At 49.1% G+C, this 22,884-nt stretch overlaps 4 protein-coding genes across 13 annotated transcripts in view; 2 read left to right on the forward strand and 2 right to left on the reverse strand.

Annotated features, from left to right (window-relative positions):
• Positions 1 to 8,997, reverse strand: part of NCAPD2 (non-SMC condensin I complex subunit D2) — a 31,539-nt gene extending 22,542 nt beyond the window's left edge. The window contains exons 1-2 of one of the 9 annotated variants that reach the window (XM_037514495.2): positions 8,983 to 8,997; positions 361 to 507 (exon numbers count right to left, since the gene is read on the reverse strand). In XM_037514495.2, the coding sequence (XP_037370392.1) occupies positions 361 to 487 (127 nt within the window). In that variant the 5' untranslated portion in view covers positions 488 to 507; positions 8,983 to 8,997. The other 8 variants (XM_037514490.2, XM_037514489.2, XM_037514487.2 and 5 more) reach the window with 8 other exon arrangements.
• On the forward strand, positions 2,026 to 3,234 carry MRPL51 (mitochondrial ribosomal protein L51). The gene is made up of 3 exons (XM_037514496.2): positions 2,026 to 2,265; positions 2,348 to 2,458; positions 2,894 to 3,234. Exons 1-3 carry the CDS (start codon positions 2,187 to 2,189, stop codon positions 3,088 to 3,090), a joined length of 387 nt encoding a protein of 128 aa, XP_037370393.1. The 5' UTR covers positions 2,026 to 2,186; the 3' UTR covers positions 3,091 to 3,234.
• Positions 8,998 to 9,516: 519 nt separating the features above from the next.
• On the forward strand, positions 9,517 to 21,954 carry VAMP1 (vesicle associated membrane protein 1). The gene is made up of 5 exons (XM_037514499.2): positions 9,517 to 9,664; positions 12,383 to 12,509; positions 12,712 to 12,870; positions 13,545 to 13,596; positions 19,910 to 21,954. Coding segments are annotated over exons 1-5 (516 nt in total). The 5' UTR covers positions 9,517 to 9,662; the 3' UTR covers positions 20,086 to 21,954.
• TAPBPL (TAP binding protein like) lies at positions 16,818 to 22,792 on the reverse strand. 2 transcript variants are annotated; one of them, XM_037514498.1, is made up of 7 exons: positions 22,404 to 22,792; positions 21,185 to 21,400; positions 20,798 to 21,070; positions 19,526 to 19,864; positions 18,666 to 18,968; positions 17,385 to 17,477; positions 16,818 to 17,204 (listed from the first exon to the last, which is right to left on the reverse strand). In XM_037514498.1, exons 1-6 carry the CDS (start codon positions 22,465 to 22,467, stop codon positions 17,386 to 17,388), a joined length of 1,287 nt encoding a protein of 428 aa, XP_037370395.1. In that variant the 5' UTR covers positions 22,468 to 22,792; the 3' UTR covers positions 16,818 to 17,204; position 17,385. The 2 variants fall into 2 exon arrangements, with proteins under 2 accessions (XP_037370395.1, XP_037370394.1); XM_037514497.1 differs by having other exon boundaries at positions 21,185 to 21,403.
• Positions 22,793 to 22,884: the final 92 nt, after the last annotated feature.

Consider the following 22,884-nt stretch of genomic DNA (forward strand, 5'->3'; position numbering starts at 1 on the left):
CCCCATAACCATCATATAATCAACAGTCTAAACTTCTCTTCTCATATTCTACCTCATCTCAGTAAATGATAGCTCCATTCTTCTAGTCAAGTTAAAGTCTTGTAATCACCCTAGATGCTTCTTTTGCTAACCCAACAAACCATTTACAATGCATCAACATCCTGTTGGCTCTACTTTCAAACTATATTCAGATTCTAATCTCTTCCGATCATCTCCTGTCACCCCCAACTACCTCGCATTACTGCATTAATCCTCTTAATTAGCCTCCATGCTGCTTTCCCTTGACTATTATAGTCTCAGCTCAACGTGTGGGACAACCATTTTGAAGTGTTAGTCATGGTGACAACTATGGAGACTTACCTCTGAGATGTGTTGGAAGATGTTTGATGGACAGTACTTCTTGAACAACATACTGATTCACCCCTCCATTTTTCAACAGTTCCTCTGGGGATAGGGGTAGATGGAACTCATACATTTGGGGAGACATCTTTTTCTCAGGGCACAGGGCTGGAAACCAAACACAGACTAGGTCAGGGTCTACAACTAAGGCCTGCCTTTTCATCTGGTTTCAGTATCAGCCCCTCCAACCCCCCAAATAAGTTTTTTAGTGTTCCATTAAGCTGATGTATGATCAAGGGTGGACTAGTTGTGTCACGTGATCATGTCACTTAGTGCCTTGTCTCTGAATTGGGGTTACTGGTCTCCATTAGTTTACAAAGTTGCTCTGAGGATTAGCAGTCAAGGGGTACGACTGTTTAAAGAGCTGTAAGCTGGCATACAGAGGTGTGACGTTAGCATTATCATTTCCGTTGTTACAGGCAACGTAGAGAGTCCATGTCTCACCAGCGGCCAGAACAGTGGCCCAGCGCGGGACGGCGGGTTTTCTGGATCCAGAACGGGGCAACACCAACATTGAGTCCCTGTTTACCCCGAGCCAGGTTCTGTCAAGCTACCTGAGCATACACTATTTGATCTGCTGCAAATCCCAGCTTCACGGCGTGCGCTCGCGATGTACAGAGCAGGACCGGGAGGCCACGAGAGCTCAAGCGAGTTGCCCAAACTCCACGCAGGATCTGTCAGACTTACGGTTCCCGCCACATCGACCCGAGGCTATACCCAGGAGGCACCGCCGACCCACCCGCAGCCTGATGCGCCACCCTGCTCCGTACCCGACTTTCCCCGCCTTCCACTCCCCGTTCCGCACACCTTACCCGAGAACCACACTCGCCCGTGCCTCCTTACCGGGTCGTGGGCCGAAATGAAGGGGGGGGGGGAAAACACACGCGCACAACAGATGCTCCAATCAGAGCAGCAGCACGCAAGCGGGCAGGGAAACCCTCCAATCCCCAGGGAGGCGCCGGCAAAAACCCGCCTTCGAGACAGGCGGCGCGCGCGCAAAGCCACCAACGTGGCGTTCAAATCTCAACCGCCACGAGGGGGCCAATGGCGACGCCCGCGGCAAGAGACTGACCAATCACAAAGCAGGAGCCTCGCGCCCAGGGGGCGGGGCCTGGGCCACGGGCCCCGCCCCCCCAGATGTTGTGGGAGGGGGTGCCGCGTTTCGAGCCGGGCGGAGGTCGTGCCCCGGGGACAGTGCCCACCCCGGAACTCTCAGAACTGGCGGCGCGCCCAGGTCGGGAACTGGGCGGCCTAGGCGCTAACCCGGGTTCCCTTCTCTCTGCCAGGTGCCGTCCAGATGAGCACTCACTCTGCGGGCCTGAGCGCCCCACTGTGGTATCTACTCATACAAACCACTACCACGCAAAATGGCTGAGACGCAGAGACAGGACCCTCTGGGTTCCGCGTTCTGGCTCTTCATCTCCCTCACAGTTGAGGGACGCTCACGGACTCAGGAAAGGGTGAATTTTCCTGAAATTTCGGTTTGAGGGAGCGCCAGACGGCAACAAGACAGTGCCCTCAACTCCTCCGCGCTTCCGGCATCCCGGCGGGTGGGGCTGGGGAGCAGGCCTGGGTGCGCCGGAACCCGGGGGGCGGGGCTTGTGGCTGCGGCAGGCGGGGCCAAGGCCCGGAGCTACCTGGGAAAGGCCCAAGATGGCTGCCCCCACCTAGCGCTCGCCTGAGGCCAGTGAGGACTGTAGCAGTCGGTACCTCCTTGAAGGCCACGACTTACTGGCCCTAACTCTTGTGCGCCCGCAGTGTGCTATTGTAGGGGAGAGACTGGAGTAATGACAGGGAGTCTATTTTGGGGGGCAGGCAGGGGCCTATGGGCCTGGATGCCCGTAGCTTGTAGAAGCTTCTCTGTGGGTAAGTTGCAGATATAGAAAGACGTTGGGAGAACTCCTTTATTAGTAGGCGGTCGGATTCATTTCTTCTTTCCTACACCTAGGTGTTCCTTGGTTATCCCGTGTGAGGCTCACGCTCCCGCCTCCCAAAGTGGTTGATCGTTGGAACGAGAAGAGGGCCTTGTTTGGGGTATATGACAATATCGGAATCCTGGGTAAGATTTGACTTCATGGTATAGAATTTCAGAGTGACGATAATGCCGCATCTGTTTTCCCCTGTGTAGGAATAATTCCATGCTCAATAGTAAGAGCAAACACTTGTGTGTTTGTTGACAGTGTGTGTTTTGCACTGTTCTAAGTGCCCTACGTATTGAACTTGTTTAATCTTCATAATAAGCTTTTCACGTTACAGGTGAGAAACTGAGGCACAGAGAACCTATGTAATTTTTCGAAAGCCAGTAAATGTCAGTGCCGGAATTTAAGCCCTCAGCAGTCTGACATTCCAGGTTCTGTACTCTGGATAATGTACTATAATCTGTCTCGTCTCGTTATAGGTGCTGCTCAGAGACATGCAGCCTGGGTGAAGGTTTAAGCAGGTTGAAGCTGGAGTCTCTCATCTTGAAACTAATATGTTCTCTCATATTACACAGGAAACTTTGAAAAGCATCCCAAAGAACTGATCAGAGGTCCCAGATGGCTTCGAGGCTGGAAGGGGAATGAATTGCAGCGTTGTATCCGAAAGAAAAGAATGGTTGGGAATCGAATGTTTATTGATGACCTGCACAACCTTAACAAACGCATCCGCTATCTTTACAAATATTTTAACCGACATGGAAAGTACCGGTAGAAGAGAAAACTGTCAGCTATAGAAGTGACACATCTATCACCCTAGACAAGGGAATAATACTTTTCCTTATGTGGAAAGGGATTTGTATCCTCTCTCTAATAAAATGGGGCATCTTTGAAATCTTTATTTACATACTTTTATTTTCATTTAAATGGTGTTTCAACTCACTCATCAATCAAGTCTGATTCATCCCCAAAGTTTTAGGTTTGGACTTTACCACTTGTCCTTTGCAGTCTAACCATAACTTTGGTCTTTGGAAAAGAAAAATTATTGTTGGCACTCTATGACTTCATATATTGAAATTGGTCATTTTTAAGGGCCCCTACACTGCTGTTATATTATTATTATTATTTTTTTATTATTATAACTGCAATTATTTATTTATTTATTTATACATACAAGCACTGGGTACAGTCAGAAGCATGGGAGGGTGAGAGAATTCACCAGAGCGGGGAGCAGAGCAGGCAGAAGGACCAAAGCACACTGCTGAGGGGAGCAGCGGGCGGCAGGAGAGGTCTGCGCGCCATGCGGGACCCTCCTCCTCCGGGGAGCAGCCGGGGATCGAACCGGTGCTGCAGAGGCTGCGGGCAGCTTCGCAACCCCGCGCTCAACCACTGCGCCACTGGGGAGGCCCCACTGCTGTTATATTAAATGTGATTTAAAAAATCTGGGCTTCCCTGGTGGTGCAAAGGGTTAAGTCTTGGCACAATGAAGCTATAAACAGCCACTGCAGCACTGATTGGATTGCTGGCCAGGGAACTAACCCATATGGCGCAGCAGACCTCTCCTGTCTCAACTGCTGCTCCCCTCGGTAGTGTAACTCAGTCAATCCGCCTGTTCTGCCCCCCACTCTGTCTCTGGTGAATCCTCTTATCCCCTCCCCACACCTGAGCTATACCCCAGATCTTGGATGCATAAATTAAATCTTTAAAAAAAAGATCCTTCCACACTGGAATGAAATGTAATAGAGAAGTGGAATTACACTTCCGCACTATTCTCATCAAAACATTTGCTGGTGGGCCTCTCTGGTGGCTCAAAGGGTTAAGATGCAATCTATGAAGGTGTTCGCAGCCTCGCAGCAAACGTTTGATCCCCAGCTGTCCAGGGAGCAACTCATGGTGCAGCAGCCCTCTTCTGGCTGGCCCGCTGCTCTTCTCAGCAGTGTACTTCGGTCAATCTTCCTGTTCTGTTCCCCACTTCGTCCCTGGTGAATCCTCTCACCCCCCCATACCTCTGGCCTATACCCCAGTTCTTGGATGCATAAATAAATAAATCTTTAAAAAAAGAAAAAAGAAATGAAAACATATTTACACATACTTGTACATAATTGTTAGCAGCATTATTCACAATAGCATTGAAGAAATCAAAATCCATCAATTGGTGAATGGATGAACAAAATGTGTTATGTTCATATATTGAACTATTATTCAGCCATAAAAAAGAATGAGGTTCTGAGACATGCTACAATATGGATGAACCTAGAAAACATACATTAGTTGTTGCTGGAGGATGGGGTAAGGCCTAAGGAATTCAGAGTGACTGCTACTAGGTATGGGGTTTCTTTTTGAGGTGATAAAATGTTCTGGAATTAGTGGTGCTAGTTGCACAACATTATAAATGTACTAAAACTCATCTAATTACATACTAAATGAGTGGATTAAATGGTATATGAATTATATCTCAGTTTTTAAAAATTGGTGTGAGATGAAGATCTATTTTTAGATTACGCTTTTTTAAACTATTGTATTAATCATCATAATTGGAAATATATTAAAATTTGTCATGATTTATAATTTTTTGACCTCTATAGCATCCAGTTATGAAAGTTGAGAGTTAAGCTCTCCATGATTATCTCAATATAGGAAAGGAAATTTTTAAAATTTCAACAGCTATTGATGGTTAAAATTTGACAAAAGGAAATTTCCTAAACTTGGCAAGCTATATTAAAGATCAACAACAAATTTTAAATGGACAAATAATTCCCTTTATGTTCAGCAACAAGACATGGATGCCCTCTATTACTGCTGCATTTAATTCAGAACTGAAGATCCTGGTCAAAGCTATGAAAAGAAAGGAAGAAAAAGAGAGCAAGGCTATGAAGATTGGAAGGAGGAGATAAAACTTACTGTTTACAGACTATAAATTTTTTTTTTATCATCTAAAACATCTTATTTTTTAATTTTAATTTTTATTTATTTTTTTAAAAAAGATTTATTTATTTATACAAGCACTGGGTACAGTCAGAAGAGCGGGAGGGTGAGAGAATTCACCAGAGCCAGAGCGGGGAGCAGAGCAGGCAAAAAGACCGAAGTACACTGCTGAGGGGAGCAGCGGGCGGCAGGAGGGGTCTGTGCGCCATGTGGGACCCTCCTCTGGTGGCCGGGGAGCAGCCAGGGATCTAACTGGCGCTACAGAGGCTGCGGGCAGCTTCGCAACCCAGCGCGCAACCGCTGCGCCGCCAGGGAGGCCCTTTTTTTAATTTTTAAAAGATTTATTTTTATGCATATAAGAACTGGGGTATAGGTCAGAGGTGCAAGGAGTGAAAGGATTCACCAGAGACAAGACTGAGGAGCAGAACAGGCAGATCTACTGAAATACACTGCTGAGGGGAGCAGTGGGTGAGATAAGAGGTCTGCTGTGCTATGTGGGTTAGCTCCCTGGCAGGGGATCAAACTCATGCCACAGTGGCTGGTGATAGCGTGATAGCACTGAGACTAACCCCTATACCCCCAGGGAGGCCCCCAAACTAGAAATCTTTAAAACAGTGCTGAATGGAAAAAAGAAACAAGATCTAAAACATAACTTACAGAAATTAAAATTACATGCACCAAAAAGTACATATTTTGCAAAAGCAAAATTATAAATATCAAACAAATCAATACTGTCTGTGACTGGAGAGGAAAAAAATTAAAAAGAATATAAAAATGAAACAAGGCAGGTCCTTCTATGAATAAGTGAAAATAGTGTATCATGAACTGAGTAATACATTACCTTCTGTACCTAGAAAATCAAAGTTCTTTTTTTGTGTTGAGGGTGATTCCTATTCTAAGAAGCACTGATATTTATTTACTCCTGTTGGTTTCTTAAACTTATCAATATTTATCATAAGTCAAACCCTTCAGCACACCCACAAGTCCCTTTTGATGTTTCTACCACCCATCACACAGGTAAGTATAATGTATATGTAAAATGTCTGCAATTGGTTTTGGTATAAAACACATAAACAAGTTTAAGACATTTGTATTCGTTTTCTGGGGCTGCCACCCTGGCATTACTTTCTTGATAGCACATAAATACATTTAAAAAAAACCTTTTAGGCAAGGGAGCACAAATAGTTAAAACAGTTTTGGAAAAGAAAGTGGGAGAATTAATTCTATCCAGTGTTAAAGTTCACTCTGCAGTGACTAAGACAGCATATTATTGGTAGAAGGACAAACACAAGTTTACTGGAACTTCATAGAAAACCCAGAAATAGACCTACACAAATTGCTCAACTGATTTAGGACAAGGTGCAAAAGCAATTCAATGAAGGAAGGATTGCTTTTTCAACAAATGTTCCTGGGACAACAGGATCTCCATAGGCAAAAAAATGAACCCCTATCTACTTCACACCTCATACAACATTCACTCAAAGTGATCACCAACTTAGATATGAAATGAAACTACATAATGTTTAGAAAAGAAAGTAGGAGAAAAACATCTAGGACTAGGCAAAGAGTTATTGGGCTCAACACCAAAAGTGTGATCCATGAAAGGACACATTGATAAACTGAATCATAACAATATTAAAAACCTTAGCTCTAGAAAGATCCTGTTAAGAAGATAAAAAGACAAATGACAGACTAGGAAAAACCACTCATCTGACAAAATACTTCACTTAGGCTATTTAAAGAATTCTCATTCTGACTGCAGAACACGCTATTTATCTTCTGTTTAAATGGAATGGAAATAAAAATCCCAAAACTTGATAGTAAAAAATTAGAAAATGGACAAAAGACATGAACAGAGCTCACCATAGAGGACATAGAGACAGCAAATAAACACATCAAAATATCTCAACATCATTAGAAAAATGAAAATTAAAACCATATCTCTTATCAGAATGGCTAAAATACAAAAATAGTGATAACACAAAATGCTGGGGAAGATGTAGAGAAACTGGATTCCTCATACATTGCAGGTGGGAATCTAGAATGGTACAGCCCTTTTGGGAAATAGTTTAGCAGTTTCTTATAACACTGAACATGCAACCATCTTACTACCCAGCAATTGTACTCTTGGGCATTTAACCCAGAAAAATAAAAATTTACATTCATGCAAATCTGTACAGTAACTTTACTTGTAATAGCCCCAAAATGAAATCAGTCCAAATGTCCCGTAGGTAGGTAAATGGCTAAACAAATTGTAGTATATCTATACCACAGAATAAAAGCAATGAAAGCTATTGATACAACTTGGCTAGCTGGCAAGGCTTTTATGCGGAGTGAAAAAAGCCAATCTTAAAAGGTCACCTACTGTATGATTTCATTTATATAACATTATTAAAATAAGGTTATAGAGATGGAGAACAAATTAACAGTTGCCAAGGGTAAGGGATGGGATTGATGTGGCTATAAAGGGGTAGCAGGAGGGTGCCTTGTCATATAACAGTTTTGTATCCTGATTGTAGCGTTGGTGACAGGAATCTATGCACACATTTTATAAAACTACACACATACACAAAAAAACATAAAACCGGCGAAATGTGAATACCTTTGTGGACTGTACCAATTTCAATTTCCTGGTTTTAATACTGTATTATAGTTACTCAAAATGTTACCATTTGGGGTGTAGGGGACTCTCCCTGTATCTATTTTTGCCATCTCATGTGAAATAATTATTTTTTTAAGTTTAAAAAATACCTTGGTTAAAACAAAAATTAGTGATCTTAAGTTTTTTCTGGGGAGAACTGGTGGGGATACTTAGGCAATCATACTGTCAGAAACAAATTCTCCTTTTAGTTTGTGAGGGCTTATAATTTGTTTTCAGTTTTTACAAATTGTCAGTTTGATGTGGTTTCAGGAAAGGAATAGGATAAACACATGTGATGATTAATACATGATGTTTCTAACAAAATTCGCTTAGGGTTTTAAGCAGTGTTGTGTCATTTGGATAGATGGGTGGGGGTTCTTAGAGGATTATTATAAGGAAGGGCAAACTAGATATGAAAGATATGATATTGCATTAATTATAAGAGGTACCTTTTTTTTTTCATGTTAACATCGAACTTGCTATGTTTCCCTATTAGCCAGACAAATGACATACTGCATTTGTCATACTAGCTTATAAAAATCTAAAATTGCCAACTAAGTGTCTGAGGCTTGGGAAAAAACTCCAGAGAGAAGAGGAACACTACTTTAAGAAATGCTGCATCACCAAAGCCCTTGATGGCATGTACAGAGGACTACATTTTGTGGAAAATCTTGGATACTGAAGACTGAATTTTAAAAAAAATCATAAATCAGCCTCTAAAAGTAAAGTTTTAGGAATACCGCTAGCTGTTCCTCCTCATCTTCCTTTTTGTGTACGCACGACTTAAAAACCTGTATCCATATAAACCAAAATCTTGAAGAAATATAAAAATTCTAAGTAAGAAGAATGCATTGTGTCACTTTATTTGCTATCTTTTTTCTTAGCGGAACACAAAATAGAATTGGGCAAGTGATAGAATGCATGCAGGCAAGCAGCTGTCGTCTCAAGTAGAACAGTGAGCCTAGGGGAGAAAATCCTTGAAATACTAAGAAACATCGACTCAACTTTGATAAACCAGTGGAAGAATAAAAATGAATGGGGAGGAAACGATGGTTAGTTCAGGTTTCTGGTTTGCGCAACTAAGTCAAAGTGGCAGCTTACCTGGGATGGACAGGAGGAGCCGGCTCGGGACGGAGGAAACGAACCAAGCCTTCGCATTTGCTGTTGTCGGACGGGACCCCGCGCCCGGTAATTGGCCCAGGAGCCCTGGGCTCTGCCTTGATGGATGCAACCTCTTCAGAACTGTTTCTCGGGGGCAGAGCGTGCAGGCCAGTTTTGCACGCCCGGGGCAGGCAAGTCCACTGGACGCCCTACCGCTCCACAGCAGCCGCCCCGCCAGCTGCTGGGGCCGCCCCTTTCAGGGGAATGTGCCTATGTCCACCCCGCCCTGTCGCGTAGCTAGACAGGTGCGCAAGCTTTAGTTGTGTTGGCCAGTGAGTGACACTTGCAGCCACCACTACTTTTTGGAGTCAGGATGAGGAGGACGCTGCGATTGGCCACTTTCAGGGGTGGGCGGGGCTTGGGCGCAGTAGGGTGTGCCTTCTGGATGGACGCTTGTCCTGGGCGTGGATTGGGCCGCTCTAGCCGGGGGGCGTGGCCAGCGCTAATAAAGCCGGGAGCGGCGGGGCAGCTGCGGTAAGTTCCGCCGCAGCTAGAGCTCCGGGTGTTTTGCAGCAGGCGGAGCTCGGCGGTTCCGTGCAGTTCAGCTGCAGATTTCCCCTCGCTGGGTGTCTCGCCGCAGCCTCCGGAGAGGAGACGGACCCCTACTCCCTGTCAGAAAAATGTGAGTTGACGCTGGTGTGGGGGACTGGACACCGTCTTGCCAACTCTCACCCCCCGCGCCGGACTCTGCGGGACGGAAAATGGCGCATTGCAGCAGCTGCGGCGATGCGGGGAGCCACCACCGCCCGCCGCCCCCAGACCTGGCCACCCCCGGCGAGGGGGGACAGCACCCCATTACTGCACCAGCCACAGTCAGCACCTCACTGGCGGGCCAGGGGCGCGGGGGTCCCACATTCATTGCACCTCCTCCTCTCGCCTGCGGGGCTCCACATTCGGGACTCGGGGTAGGGAGAGGGCGAAGATAGGGTGTGGAAACCCTAGATGGAGAGGCGCTTCTGGGGTCTTTCTTGTCTGACTGAATCAGTACCTGCGAGCTCTGTCGGTGCACCTAGGCGAGTTAGTAACTTGAGTTGCTTCGCAATCTCTGGGTTTGTGTATGCTCATCACCCCAACTGTGGCATTTACTCCCCCTACTCCTCAACCCTGGCGGTGAGCAAAGCTCCAGAAACTTATCTGTCAGTTCTGTGGCGCCAGGTGAGCAACTCAGAAAGACTCAAGGGACAGTAGCTTGTGATTCCCAGCAGCCATTCATCCCAAGGCCACCCGTATTGGAGGGGGTTTCTTGTCTTTGAGTCTAAACCAAGTATTTGGAAGCTTCTTTTTTCTATCTTTTAGACAGTAAGAAATTCCCCTGGCTTTCCCCAACGTGTTTAGCTTAGTCTCTAACCATCTTGAACATCTTCTGAGGGAGAACTATAGCTAGGCATAGTTCATGAAGTACTGTCCTATCAGGACCCAAATATGTTTATTATTTTTCTTATTACTGCCTAAAGTCCTGGCCTGGTCTTAGATGTATTTTGTGTTCTCTTAGTGACAAAAAGGGGAAGTGATTTGCTTATGTTACATAAGGGTTATAACTACCCCTGGATATTTTACTCCTGAGTGTTCCCCATTCCCAACAAGTAGCAATCAAAATGTTCCCTCTAAGTGCTTTATAACCAATTCCCTTTTTCTCTGCTTTATTTATGTGCTTTTAACCGTATATGATATTCTAGGCATTTTGGCCAAGTCCTAGGATTCATTTGTTTTCATGTTGGGTAGGGGGATCCTTCTCAGCTGACTGTCCCATTAGCACCCATGTGGGATGAAGGGAAGGAGATGGAGAAAGCATGGTGACTAGCAGGGCATCACGAGGTCTCTGACCTTAATCTTGTCATTGGTGCCACCATCCTGGACTGCTTCCAAGGCCAAACACCAGCAGCTACCTATTCATTGAATTTTCCACTTTCACTGGAGAACTAGATTGCTTAGCTCAGTAGTAGCACAAGAGTCCTGTGGCATCCATGGCTTGGTATTTTTTCCTTCATTTGCCTCCTTAGTGCCTTAGAGGGAAATGAGAAAGCAATTCCTTAAATAGGGGTGAGTCGGGTGTATGCAATCTGCTAGTATAGCCACTGTGAGAGCTTATTTTTTCTATCTTTTAAACAGTAAAAAATTCACTTAGTTAGGGAGGAGGAACTTCTGGGTATTCTAGTGTGAGTAGTCAAGGCATTTCTTTTTTGATGACTTTGTGATGATTTAATCTGTAGTGCATTTACTTCTGGCCTACTCTATGAAATATGTTCTGTGAGATTTTGCTTCTGGTTCTTGTTGTAATTTATATTCACCATCATATTGGAGAGCTTGCCCAAGAACCTGTGGGTCCTTGCTTGACAGGGAAAATTTCATGCCTTAGGTTAGACTCCTGGGAATTGTTTAGGAGGAGAATTTATCCTCCATGTGTTAGGAAATGGAGAAGCGTTTATTTTGAAGACCCTCCATGAGATTATTTCTCACTAAGACTAATGGAAAGAGAACTGTATAGTAGTGTAAACCAAGGTTTCTCTTTGTGATGTAAGGGATTAGGGGATCTCCTGAGACCTGACGCTAAATCTAAAAGAGAAAGGGACGAAATGTCCATCATGCATATACATTGAAGACCTTTTCCAGCATTTTTGTTTCTTGTCTGTATTTTTGGAACATTTTCATAACTGATATGATTGCTTTGGGCCTCAATTTCATTTAATTGAAACCCCCATCTTCTCTGCCAAAAACAGAGCAAGTGAACAGTCCTGACTCACTCCACCTACAGAGGCCTTGCCTTTGGTGATTCTCCAAGTTGTCCTTACAGCACCCCCAATATACTAATCATTGGTGAAATCTAGCTGATAACTGAATCCCCTGCGTCAAGTCTGTCAGCTTGCCCTTTTCTTTTATATTCACACTTTGGACAGAAGAGCTGTTCAGTTCATAGACTTGTCTTGAGGTTTAGCCTATTGTATGAATTTCTTCTCACCTAGATTGGTGTTTTCCAGTTTGACTTCAGGGAAAGGCTTCTGACAGTCATGGAGAAGCCAGCTGGCCAGGGCTGTGTGCCATGTGTCCCTCTGTGCCACTGTGCCAGAGGATGTGTTTGAGTTTGGGTCAGAGAATAGCCCAAACAAGTCCTTTTGATGCCCCCCTAGATGTCCCTGAGTCCCGTCTAAATGTTTTAATGGGATCTTTCATCATTTGCTGCTGCTTTTTATGCCGCATCTCCCACTTGGTACTGCCAAGGAGGCAGACTCACTTCTATTTGTGTATCACCAAGTCACCATTGCTTTGGTGGTCTGGGGGGAGAGTACATGTGACTCCTGTCTTGTCTCTGTTATTTTTGTACTCTGTCCACTTCTCTCCACAGGTCTGCTCCAGCTCAGCCACCTGCTGAAGGGGCAGAAGGGGCTGCCCCAGGTGGAGGTCCCCCTGGCCCTCCCCCTAATATGACCAGTAACAGACGACTCCAGCAAACCCAGGCACAAGTGGAAGAGGTAGGTGATGACTTTTTCTCTGAGAGTTTCCAAATCATAGACCCTTAGGAGTGCCTCTTTTTTTATGGAGGTGCTTTTAAAGGGTGGGAGGCAAGTATCCCTTAGAATTATCCAGGGCCAGATCTGTCATGCTCTGGGCATTGTTCTTTCCCAGGCCTCTAGCAGGGTGCTTAGCAGCTTTGTTTTTGCACCCCCCTCTTAGGTGGTGGACATCATGCGTGTGAATGTGGACAAGGTCCTGGAGAGGGACCAGAAGCTGTCAGAGCTGGATGACCGAGCTGACGCCTTGCAGGCGGGAGCATCACAATTTGAGAGCAGTGCTGCCAAGTTAAAGAGGAAGTATTGGTGGAAAAATTGCAAGGTGGATTTTCTTTTCTTCTCCCCATTATTTACTTGAGCCTCAATTCATGCAAAGCAAGAGAACCCTCAGGTTCTACTTTCCTTCCCTCTAATGGTGCAGGAGCAGGGGTAGTACTTTTAGAAGGGAAGGGCCTATCTCCTCTTTTTGAGGTGTATTATCAGCAGTGGCCACTAGGGTGGGCTAGAGTACTTAGAACCCTGTAAGTGGAGCCTAATACCCTGAGGGTTTGGGGAATGGTTTGTCAGGCTGGTTTCCCCCAAAGGACTCCCCTGTAAAAGTTCACCTGGTTCCTTCCCCAGATACCCCAATGTCAATACAATGACTGGATAGCTGTATTTTGAAATACCTGACTTTTAGCAATTAGCTGAAATGATCCAATTGCCTGGCCCACTTTTGGGGTTCCTTTCAAAGTCTTCAGGCAATGAACCAAGCAAAAAGGAGTAAGCTGCAGAGCTCACTGATGCTTCTGAGATGCTTCAGCTGTGGCACAGGGGTTCCTGTTGATGGGAGCACGAGAGCCAGGTCCTCCCTTAAAGGCTGGCGGACTCCTGGGTGAAGTGTACTTTCTTCTACTGTCCCAAGGGTGGAAGATGCTCTGTTCCCATGTCTCTGGCCCTGGCTCATGTCCTCCTTGACCACACCCAAAGGCTCATATTTTGTCACTCTTTCCGCAGATGATGATCATGCTGGGAGCTATCTGTGCCATCATCGTGGTAGTTATTGTAAGTAAGTATCGCTGAGGTTGCTGGTGGGGTGAAGAGGTGGGAAGGTCCCGGAGTCATCTCCCAGCCCTGCCTGCCTGCCTGCTGCCTGGGGAGTGGGGCTGCTCTGACTGAGGTATGGAGATCGCTGCTGCGGGGTCATCACCTGGTGGGGAGGGAGGAAGGGCAGAGACAAAGGACTTCCTTGATGGACAAGCCTTCCCTTTGCAAGATCCTGTGGGAGGATGGTCCCTCCCACTCTGAGGAAGTAGGGCTATGCTGTTTGTCACCGGCTTGGGTCAGAGGGAGACTGCAGGGATGGGGCCACCAATGAGTGAAAGTCGCAAATGTCTAGTAACTTGATGTAATTTGCCCTCTTGTTTTCTCCTGTCTCTTTCTCTTTTCCATCTGGGACTTCCTGATTCCTGTGTCCAGTCTACTTTTTTACTTGAGAATGTGCCACCCCTCCCCTGTTCTCCATTGCCATCCAAACCCATGTCCCTCTCCCTCTGTTTGCTCTCTCAACCAACTTCCTCATCCACCTTCCTCCATCCCAGCCCAGGCTCCTCCATTGCCCATTCCTCTTTTTTTGTTGCTTTCATTTGCACTATGTCCCTGAACACTAGAAATGCTGCTCGTGGTGCAGTCTTGAAGTAACAACCTGAAGAGCAACAGCTGGCACCTCCTCCCTTCTTACATATTCTACGTTTTCCCAAGGCCAAAAATAACTGAAAGGCAGGGAAAGGGTTGAGGGGCATAGCTGAGGTGATGTGTCCAAGAAGGTGCGGAGATCAGGGGAGGAGAATGGGATTGTTGTCTGCGGTGCTGTCCGAAAAGGCCAGGGTGCTGCAGGAAACGGCGGTGGACAGCTGGAGAACTGCAGCCCGCCTGGGCTGCCCTGGCTGCTGGGAGCGCCTCTCCTTCTCCAGGCCTCAAGAGGACCCTGTGGTCCAGTGCAGTCCTGGTGCAATACCTTTCAGAGAGTCAAGCCTGTTTTTTGTAGTTATTTCTAATCTGGTAGTCCAAGATTTTGTAAGTCTTCAGGGATCTTACAGCTTTCTCCTTGGTCCTCCAGAGACCAGGAGAATGCATGCTGTGAAAATGCAGGGCTCTCTCTCCCGTCCTGGCGGCATCCCGCCCTACAAACTCAGACCTGAAGGAGCCGTCTCCTGTCCCTTCAGTGGCAGAAGGTCTTGTCCACATTTTCAGCAGCATCCTGGATTGTTCATTAGGGCACAAGTAATTTCACACAGCCAACTCACAGTTAGTTTTAATTGATAAATAGATACAGAGAGAATAGAAAATAGATAAAGAGAGGATGCCTGTCAGTTGCGACAAACAGCAAGTCAAGAGTCTAATTGGAAAACAAGCGCAGAGGAAGCCGCTTCTTGCCCTCTCGTTACGGAGAGTCCTGTTCCTCTATTCCTGTTCCGACACCTGTGAGGGTGTTGGAAGTGAGGCTTTTAGACTCTCAGGGAGTCCTGTCCTCATGCCCCCCTGAGTATATCCCTGTGTACTTGGCAAAGACGGATGAGGCAAGAGGTTCTGCCTGAGGCTTGGCTGATCCTGAGTATTCACAGGAGCCCAGGGTGCACCAGCTTGGTCTTGGGTGGGCAGGCCCTCTCGTCGAGAGCCACCTCTTTGTCCTTCCTATGCTACCTCCCCTTTTGAAGTGCCCTTGCCCACCTGAACCCCACTTTGTCTCCTTTCTTCCCTCCTCTTCACGTGGATCATGGGTACAGAGGAAGCTAAGAATGAGAGCTGCTGGGCCCAACCTGGGGGCCATTGCTGAGCTTCAGGCCAGGGTTTTGAGTAGGGCAGACCCAGGGGCAAGGGTGGGGCAGGCTGGGGGCGGAAGCGGGGAATGCCATGACTCTTTGTTCTGTCTGTCCGCCGGTCCACCAGTAACAAGAGACAGGCCAGGCTGGGATGGGTCTGGAGGCTCCCTTTCCATGCAGCAGCATTTCATGGCGCAAAACCATCCTTCCTCTCCCTTTGGCCCTGTTCCCCACGTTCCCTTCGTCCTGCCCCAGGGCAGGACTGAAGAGCTGGAAGAAAGCAGTCAGTGTACCCTCCCAGCGGCCCCCTCGAAGGTCTCCACTCTCCCCTGGGCTCCTCCTTGCCTAGTGCAGGGGGTCACCGCTGGAGAAGAATCACCACTTTCCTCGATGTGGCCCAGGCCTGGAGCACATCCGCCCTCTTGGCCTACCCAGTCCTGTCACAGGAATTTTTTCCTGGGTTTTCCTCCCTCTGAGGCTCAGCAGATCTAGTGGCTTTGTTCTTTGGGGGGGATTTAGCCTTTCCACTTTCTTTCTCACCCCACCGTGCATCCTCTCTGTGTCCTTGCTGTCTCCCCCCTAACACCCCCCTCTCTCCCCCCGCCATGTGCATGAGCAAATATGCAACTAAAGCCTGGGACTCTGCAGCCCAGCAAAGCCGAGCTTCCCACATCCCCTTCTTGAGTTTGCCATGAGATGATGTGGGGTTTCCACTGTGTGTCTGTCGTCACCTCTTTGTCTTTTTTCCTACCCCCCAATCTCATACTTGTATAGAACGATAACAGTTGTACTTCCACCAAAGGCATGTGCATATCTACCGATTTCATGTATTCTCAACAAAGGCAAAAAATACAAATTCCTACCACTAAACTGACTTGGCTGTTGTTTGGGTTGGGGTAACTGGGGGTGGGGGGTGCTGGAAGGACTGGCTTGTGTGCTGTATGGTCTGGTGGAGATGAAAGAGCTGTGTTGGCAGAGGAAGTGGTCTCTGCTCTCAGCGTCCCTACCCTACGGGAGGCAGCCGCCCTTTCAGGTGCCATGAGAGGAAGTGATGACAGGAAGCTGAGTGGGCCCCTCACCTGACAAACAACTGCAGGTTTCCTCAGCCAGCTCCATCTACCTCCTTCTAATGCGGTCTGCCTGCCCCAGAGACCACACTCAGGCCACATGCCATGGTCCCCTCATCCTCACGTGCTTCTCCTGTGACGAGTGCCGCTGTACTGCCCGGCCACATTTTAGAACTGAAGGGAAGGAAACCTCTGCCCTGCAGCTGAGGGAGTGAGGAAATACCCAGTCACTGACATACCCAGTGACTGTCTAAGGAGCAGACCCTGGGGGGCAGCTCAAGGTCACACAGCTGGGAGGGCACCAGAGCAGCCTCTGAGGGCTGGAGTTTCACAGCTTGAACACGTTACAGATGGGGCAGCTGGGCTTGGGGACAGCGTGGGGACAGCATGGGGACAGACAGGAAAGTGGAACAGCTTTGCCTCGAGGACCAGGGTTTTTATTTGGATGGAGTTCAAGGTTTGTGCAGGTGGCCCGTGGCCCATCCCTTTCCCACGGCCCTCAAGCATGCCTCCCTTAATTTCTTTTCCTGCCGCTGCCCCTCAGGTCTGTGTTAACCTCCCCCAGCCATGCAGCTCTCCAGTGGCCTTGTCACCTCCTCGCGGCTCCCTTGGCGGTGAAGGTGCACAGTGAAGGAAAGCAGGCCCAAGCTCCTTGTTTTTCTGGGGGCCTTTCTGAGTGCTGGTTTAGAGTCCTTCTGGGAGAACTTGACCACTCTTTCTCTTCACTCTGAGGCAGGAGAGCAGCTTCCCTGAGTCCTATAGAGCCTTGGCAGACCCTGGGGAGGTAGCTAGGAGAAAGTAAAAGGGAATGAGGTTGGTTTTAATTGTGGTAACCCTAAAAGCTGGGGATCGAGGGGGACGGGTGGCAGGTGGCATTGGGGATGCCTGGGCTTTACCCCTGGTTTGGGTGCTTAGAGCAGGTTGCTCTACAAGTGAGGTGGGACCCCAGGTAAGGGCAGGGCTCTTACCTTATCGTCTGTGTAGCCCCAGGAACCACAGGGTAAGAACGAAGAGGGCGCTCGCAATGAGGACACCAAAAGCACTGAAAGTCACTCTCCGCTCTATGGGTGAGAGCAGCGTGGGCAGGAGTCAGTGGGAAGAGGATCAGGGAGCCTCCTCTTCCTCAAGGGAGTGTGTGTGTGTGTGTGTGTGTGCGCGCACACACGCGTGCATGGGTGTGAGAGAGACCCCTGTCCAGGAGCGCCTAGCAAGTGCTGTCCTCTCCCGCACCCCCAGGAACTGGGGCACAGCATTCATACTTGCTCAGGGGTGTTGGATGTTTTGTGTTGCTCCACACACAATTCCTTCTTCCTCCCTTGGAACCTTATTTTTCTCCTATTGCTTTGGAAGAGGGTTTAGCTTCCAGTAGCTGTTGATAGTTAAGCTGGAATTTTATCAGGAGCTGGGGAGTGATGTAAGCTGAGAGGAAGTCCCAGTTTGGGGGAAGGTTTACAGTCTAGTGAGCCACCCACTAATGCCCAGTGCTCCTGGACATTTGCCTGTCCAGGTGCCAGTTCCTTCCTCTTTAAAACCTCTCAGTGACATTCTGGGGCTCCGGGATCAAGTTCCAGCTTGAAGGCTCAGCGTGATCTGCCCGCTGGTAGCAGTACAGGGTGAGAGGTTGTAGGTGAATCAGGCTGCCCGTTCCTTCACACTTTCTTTTTTACCACTGACTGCGTAGGTGACCTTGCACATACTACTTAGCATCTGTAAGTGCCAGTTTATTCCTGGATCTAAGGGAGGCACAATCATCCTCGTGGTCCTACTCCCAAGTGCTCAGTACTGTGTTTGCGTCATGTAAATGCTCAATAAGTATAGTTCTCAAACTTCAGCGCTCCCACCCCCATATCCCTTGCCTCTAACAGTGCAGTTCCCCACATCTCTCTGGACTGTTTTATAATTAGGGCTCTGTACATGCTGTTCTTTCTGTTTTGGGGTTCCCTTGCCCCTGAACTGGCTAGCCCAGCTGATACCTGTCCCCCAGGTCATCTTCCCTGATGGCCTAGTCTGTCTCTCCCAAGCACTGAGCTCCTTGAGGGCAGGATCTGCAACTATTCAACCCGATCGCCAGCTCTCAGCATACCACATGGAGTGTCAGGAGTCGGGGTACAATGGGGGCTTTTCCCAGGCTGCATCCTGGGAAAGACGAAGCCAGGGCTGTGGGAGGCAGAATGGGGTTAGGACGAGCTGGAGGCAGGAGAGCCACAAGCCCAAGGGTAGAGGTGGGGAAAGGAGAGCATTTCCATTACCTGGCGGGGCAACCCAGATGCTGGCCTTGAGGGGCTCCTCCAGGGAGATGTGGGTGACCTGGCAGGTGTAACTGGCACCTGAAGAGCCAGGTTCTGCTGTCAGGGAGGAGGAGATGCTATAGGTGCCTGCGGGGCTCTGCCGGAGGCTGGACAAGGAGGCCTTGGGGACTTGGACCGGGGCTCCACCCTGCTCCTTTCTTGTCCATGTCACAGCCATGTCCAGGGGGTAATAGCCAACGACTTGGCAGATGAGGGTGGGTGGCAGAGCATTGCTTGCCTGGCTCAGTCGTACTTTGGGAGAAGCTGGAAGAAAAAAAATGAGCACTAAGATTCCAGAGGGATCCAAGGGACAGCAGAGGGACCAAAGTCTTTCTGCTTCGAGCAGATGGTGGAGGCTGAAGCTTCCTCCTCACTGGTGTGTCAAGGTATGCCAGGTCTACCCTGGATGCAGGCCCTAAGGGTCACTGAAAAACAACAGTAGAACCAACTCAAGGTTGGCCTGCTTCTTAGGCTCACTACGGGCCAGTGATTATAGGACGTCGCTTCTGTCAGGACTGCTCCCACCACCCCTCCTTGGTTTGCTGCTGCTCCTTCTAGAATGTGGTCCAAAAGGACAGGGGTGATTGGAGACAGACAGCCAGGGCAGGGCAGCAGGGTCCTGGCTGGCAAATTTCTCGATGGAATTATCCTGCAGTCTGGCAGGACACTTAATCTGATGCCATCTGTGTTTCTAGGATGGAGATGGCCTTGAGGGTGTGGGGACACCGGCTGCCTCTCGGAAAGTTGCCCTTGTAGGCTCCCATCCTACAAAACACTCCAATAGACTTGTCTCTACCCCTCTCCCCAGGATCTGGCCTCACCTTGGACATTGAGCTGGATGATCTGTTGAGCTTGGTACATAGAGGTGGTGACCAGGCAGATGTAGGAGCCCTCGTCCTTCACAGTGAGGCTGGGTAGGGTGAGGGAAGCATCCCCGGCCACGAGTAGCTGCTCAGCGTCCAGGGTAGCGCCTTCCCGCCTGGCCTGCCCCTGTCCCATGGCCCAGCGGTACACCCCCTGGCCACTGCCTTTGTGCTGCCACCGCCACTCCACGCTGAGGAGGTCCAAGCCTGGTGCCATGGAGAAGCCGCAGTGCAAGGAGGTCGAGGACCCCAGCAGGCCCTTCAGGGACGGCGTCTGTGTTGTCACCTGGAACTCCACTGTGGTGAGAAAGAGGGATGATCGTGGATTGCTTTCTCCTCCAGGTCACCTGATCTCTGAGCTGCAGACACACACCTGCCCCTGCCTTCTCTCTTGGACGGCGAGGTCACTGAGCTCAGGCCCCATCAGACGGAGCCACAAAGAAATGGGGCTATGGAAAGGCAGCATGGCCACGGCTAGTCTTGACCATTTTGGAGTTGCTCACCCCGGGATGATCTGATGAAAGCTACGGACCTCTCACCAGAAAAATGCAGGTGCAGAATTAGGGGTTACCACTGACCCTTGGAGAGAGTGGCAGGACAAGCGGGCTCATTAGCTTCTTCTCTCACCTTTGTGGTATGAAATATCCCCCCCCAAAAATGGGAAATGCCTAGTTGTTCCGGGACCATGGCTGACACTGGGTAGGACATGGCAGGATAAATCTGGAGCAGGGTACAACTAGGTTGGCCCAGAGGGAAGTTTGAGTATTCTGGGACTTTCTAAGGATGGGAAGATATCCCCTTAATCTCTGGACTTGGTTGGATTCGATGAACACGGGAGAAACCTGACATCGTGTTCTCAAGTCTCTGTGTCCTCTAGGATGGGCTGTGTTGGAAAGGGCCCTGGATTTTACTTGTAAGAGATAATGAACAAATTCTGTGTTTTGCTCTAATTATCCTGAAGCACAAAACCTAGCTAGCTTTTCACTGGACAAAAACTGGGCTTGTCTCCAGACTCCTCTGGACAGCAATGGGCAGCACCAAGTGTATGTCCTCAGGCACCCAGTGAGGTAGAAACTATTGCCATTTGGGGTCTTTAGGAAGGAAGGGCTGAGGCCTAGAGGTACTCTAAGATGACCAATGTTGATGGAGTTGGAGTTGTTCCTTTCTCCTTCTGGCCCATTTTTGGCTACTTTGAAAAAAAAAACTTTCTACCATTTTTCATGTTCTCACCTGAAGTCTGCACAGTCCCTTGGGGGCTCAGGGGCAGGTTTAGGGTGGGGTGCAAGATAGCCCCATTCTCAGCATCCCCGAGTGTCTTCAGGACCATGGAGACGCCAGGTCCCCCGCCAGACACCTGCACGTTGGTGATGAACCAGGTTGCTCTCTCAGCAGTGGCGTCTTGTTTGGTTTGGAGATCATAGTGGGATAACTCACAGGTCACCTTCTCCTCACTGCAGTCAGCATGGAGCAAGGCCTCGGCCTGGGGAATCTGTATCAGCTTTGCTATGGGAGAAGGTGTCAGAGTTGAGCTGGACTGAGAACACCTAGGCTGATTGGGCGCAGGTGTTTGGGAACTGGACTGCCCCAGAGGAGGGACGTGGGGTGGAGGGCTCTTACCTGAGGCCTCAAAAGTAACAGGTGGGTCATCCTTGGACAGTGTGTCCAGTTGGAAGTCGGCAAAGCCTTCTAGGGAGCCATCATCCAGCACTGGCACCTGCCTCAGCACAAGCAAGGCCTTCACCATGTTCCCATTGCTGGCAAAAGCACTATGGTGCCCACCATCCTTCACCAAGAAGCAATCTAAGACCACATCCACTGCCCGCCACTGCCTCTCTGCTGCAGGGAAAAGACTGGATGAGCACCCTCTTGCATAGAAATCACTTCTATACTAGCTCCCCACAAACTGGCATCATCAGTGGGGGCAGGGGGAGGGTGAAAGTTGTCTTCCAGGGTCCCACTGTCTCTGTGGCCCTGTCTTCTGTCATTCCCAAACCAGCTTTCTGGAGGCACCTGCCACTCCAGATAAATACGTCTTCTTCTTCTTCTTTTTTTTTTTAAAGATTTATTTTTTTATGCATACAAGAGCTGGGGTACAGGTCAGAGTTGTGGGGGTGAGAGGATTCACCAAAGACAGAGTGGGGAACAGAACAGGCAGACTGACTGAAATACACTGCTGAGGGGAGCAGCGAGTGAGTCAGTAGAAGTCTGCTGCACCATGTGGGTAGCTCCCTGGCTGGCGGGAATCAAACTCGCGCTGCAGAGGCTGTGGATTGCTTCATAGGTTGGGTCTTAACCCTTACACCACCAGGGAGGCCCCAGATAAATATTTCTTGGTGTGAATTACTTAAAGCCCTGGATTTACCTTGCTCACAGGGTTTGTGAAACTATTTCTGAAAAATTGCTTAGTTAAACAAATTCTCAGCAAATTACTGACAAAACTACCATGGGGGGTGGGGGTGCAGATGGGACATTGTGTTGGCAACGGTCTCTCCATCCCCAGCTAGTCACAGGGCTCTGCTTTATGCCATGACAGGGAGCCTGCCCCTCCCACTCCAGGAACCCCTCCCAAGTGATTTCCTAGGCAGAGAACCCCTTCCCAAGCTTCAGCAGCCCCCATCACAGCCAGGAAGGGGCCCCTTGTTTCTTCATGTAGCCTTCCCACCCAGAGTTCTCAGCCTTATTCCCATACAGACAATTGGCTCCTCACTTTGGGGGTCACCGAGCATTTCACCTGTTAGGCTTAGAAGGGTGGAAGCCACCCTTCTGGGGTTTGGGGAACAGCAGCTCTCTGGCCTTCCTTACTCCACCACCTCCCTCCAGGGACTCCCCTACTCACCAAGGTCAGCAGCCCCCAGCAGAACCAGGCAGAGCAGCAGGCACCACCTGGCCTCCGCGCCCATGGGGGCAGCTCGCAGGCCCCTCCACTCTGCCCTTCTCCGCTTCCACTGTCCCCTGGGGTAGGGGGCTCCCCAAAGGCCCTTTGTTGGACTACCGCCTGTACACGCTTTTCTGTTCTTTCGCCTCTTTCACTTTCACTTTGAGGAAGAGGCCACAGGGCCGCCTGGGCCTCTAGGTGAAGCCATTTGTCGCCGGTGCCAGACCCGGCACGCGGCTCGCCCTTCTGTCCACCAAGCCTCCCCTCCTCGCCCGGCCTGAGAAGTTCCCTGGCGATTTCAAGACCTGCTGGCACACCGCCTCGCGTTCCCCCGGAGCTGGCAGGTTGGTGCCACACCCACGCACCCCCGCCCGCTCCCGCCCCAGGCCACGTGAGCGCGGAGGCTCCTCCCTCGCGCCCAGGTCCGCGCGGGCAGCGGTGG

The sequence above is a fragment of the Talpa occidentalis genome, unplaced genomic scaffold, assembly GCF_014898055.3.
Source record: "Talpa occidentalis isolate TD23 unplaced genomic scaffold, MPIMG_talOcc4v2.1 talOcc4.16, whole genome shotgun sequence".
Taxonomy (NCBI): domain Eukaryota; kingdom Metazoa; phylum Chordata; class Mammalia; order Eulipotyphla; family Talpidae; genus Talpa; species Talpa occidentalis.

Excerpts from the sequence above, each read along its gene's own strand:
- TAPBPL (XM_037514497.1), bottom strand. The coding sequence starts at position 22,467 with ATGGGCGCGGAGGCCAGGTGGTGCCTGCTGCTCTGCCTGGTTCTGCTG. Across the intron at positions 18,969-19,525 it reads CATCCAGCTCAATGTCCAAG|CTTCTCCCAAAGTACGACTG; the intron begins GTGAGGCCAGAT and ends TTTTTCTTCCAG. Across the intron at positions 17,478-18,665 it reads CATCTGGGTTGCCCCGCCAG|AGCGGAGAGTGACTTTCAGT; the intron begins GTAATGGAAATG and ends TCTCACCCATAG.
- MRPL51 (XM_037514496.2), top strand. The coding sequence starts at position 2,187 with ATGACAGGGAGTCTATTTTGGGGGGCAGGCAGGGGCCTATGGGCCTGG. Across the intron at positions 2,266-2,347 it reads TTGTAGAAGCTTCTCTGTGG|GTGTTCCTTGGTTATCCCGT; the intron begins GTAAGTTGCAGA and ends TCCTACACCTAG. Across the intron at positions 2,459-2,893 it reads TGACAATATCGGAATCCTGG|GAAACTTTGAAAAGCATCCC; the intron begins GTAAGATTTGAC and ends CATATTACACAG.
- VAMP1 (XM_037514499.2), top strand. Across the intron at positions 12,510-12,711 it reads CCCAGGCACAAGTGGAAGAG|GTGGTGGACATCATGCGTGT; the intron begins GTAGGTGATGAC and ends CCCCCCTCTTAG. Across the intron at positions 12,871-13,544 it reads ATTGGTGGAAAAATTGCAAG|ATGATGATCATGCTGGGAGC; the intron begins GTGGATTTTCTT and ends CTCTTTCCGCAG.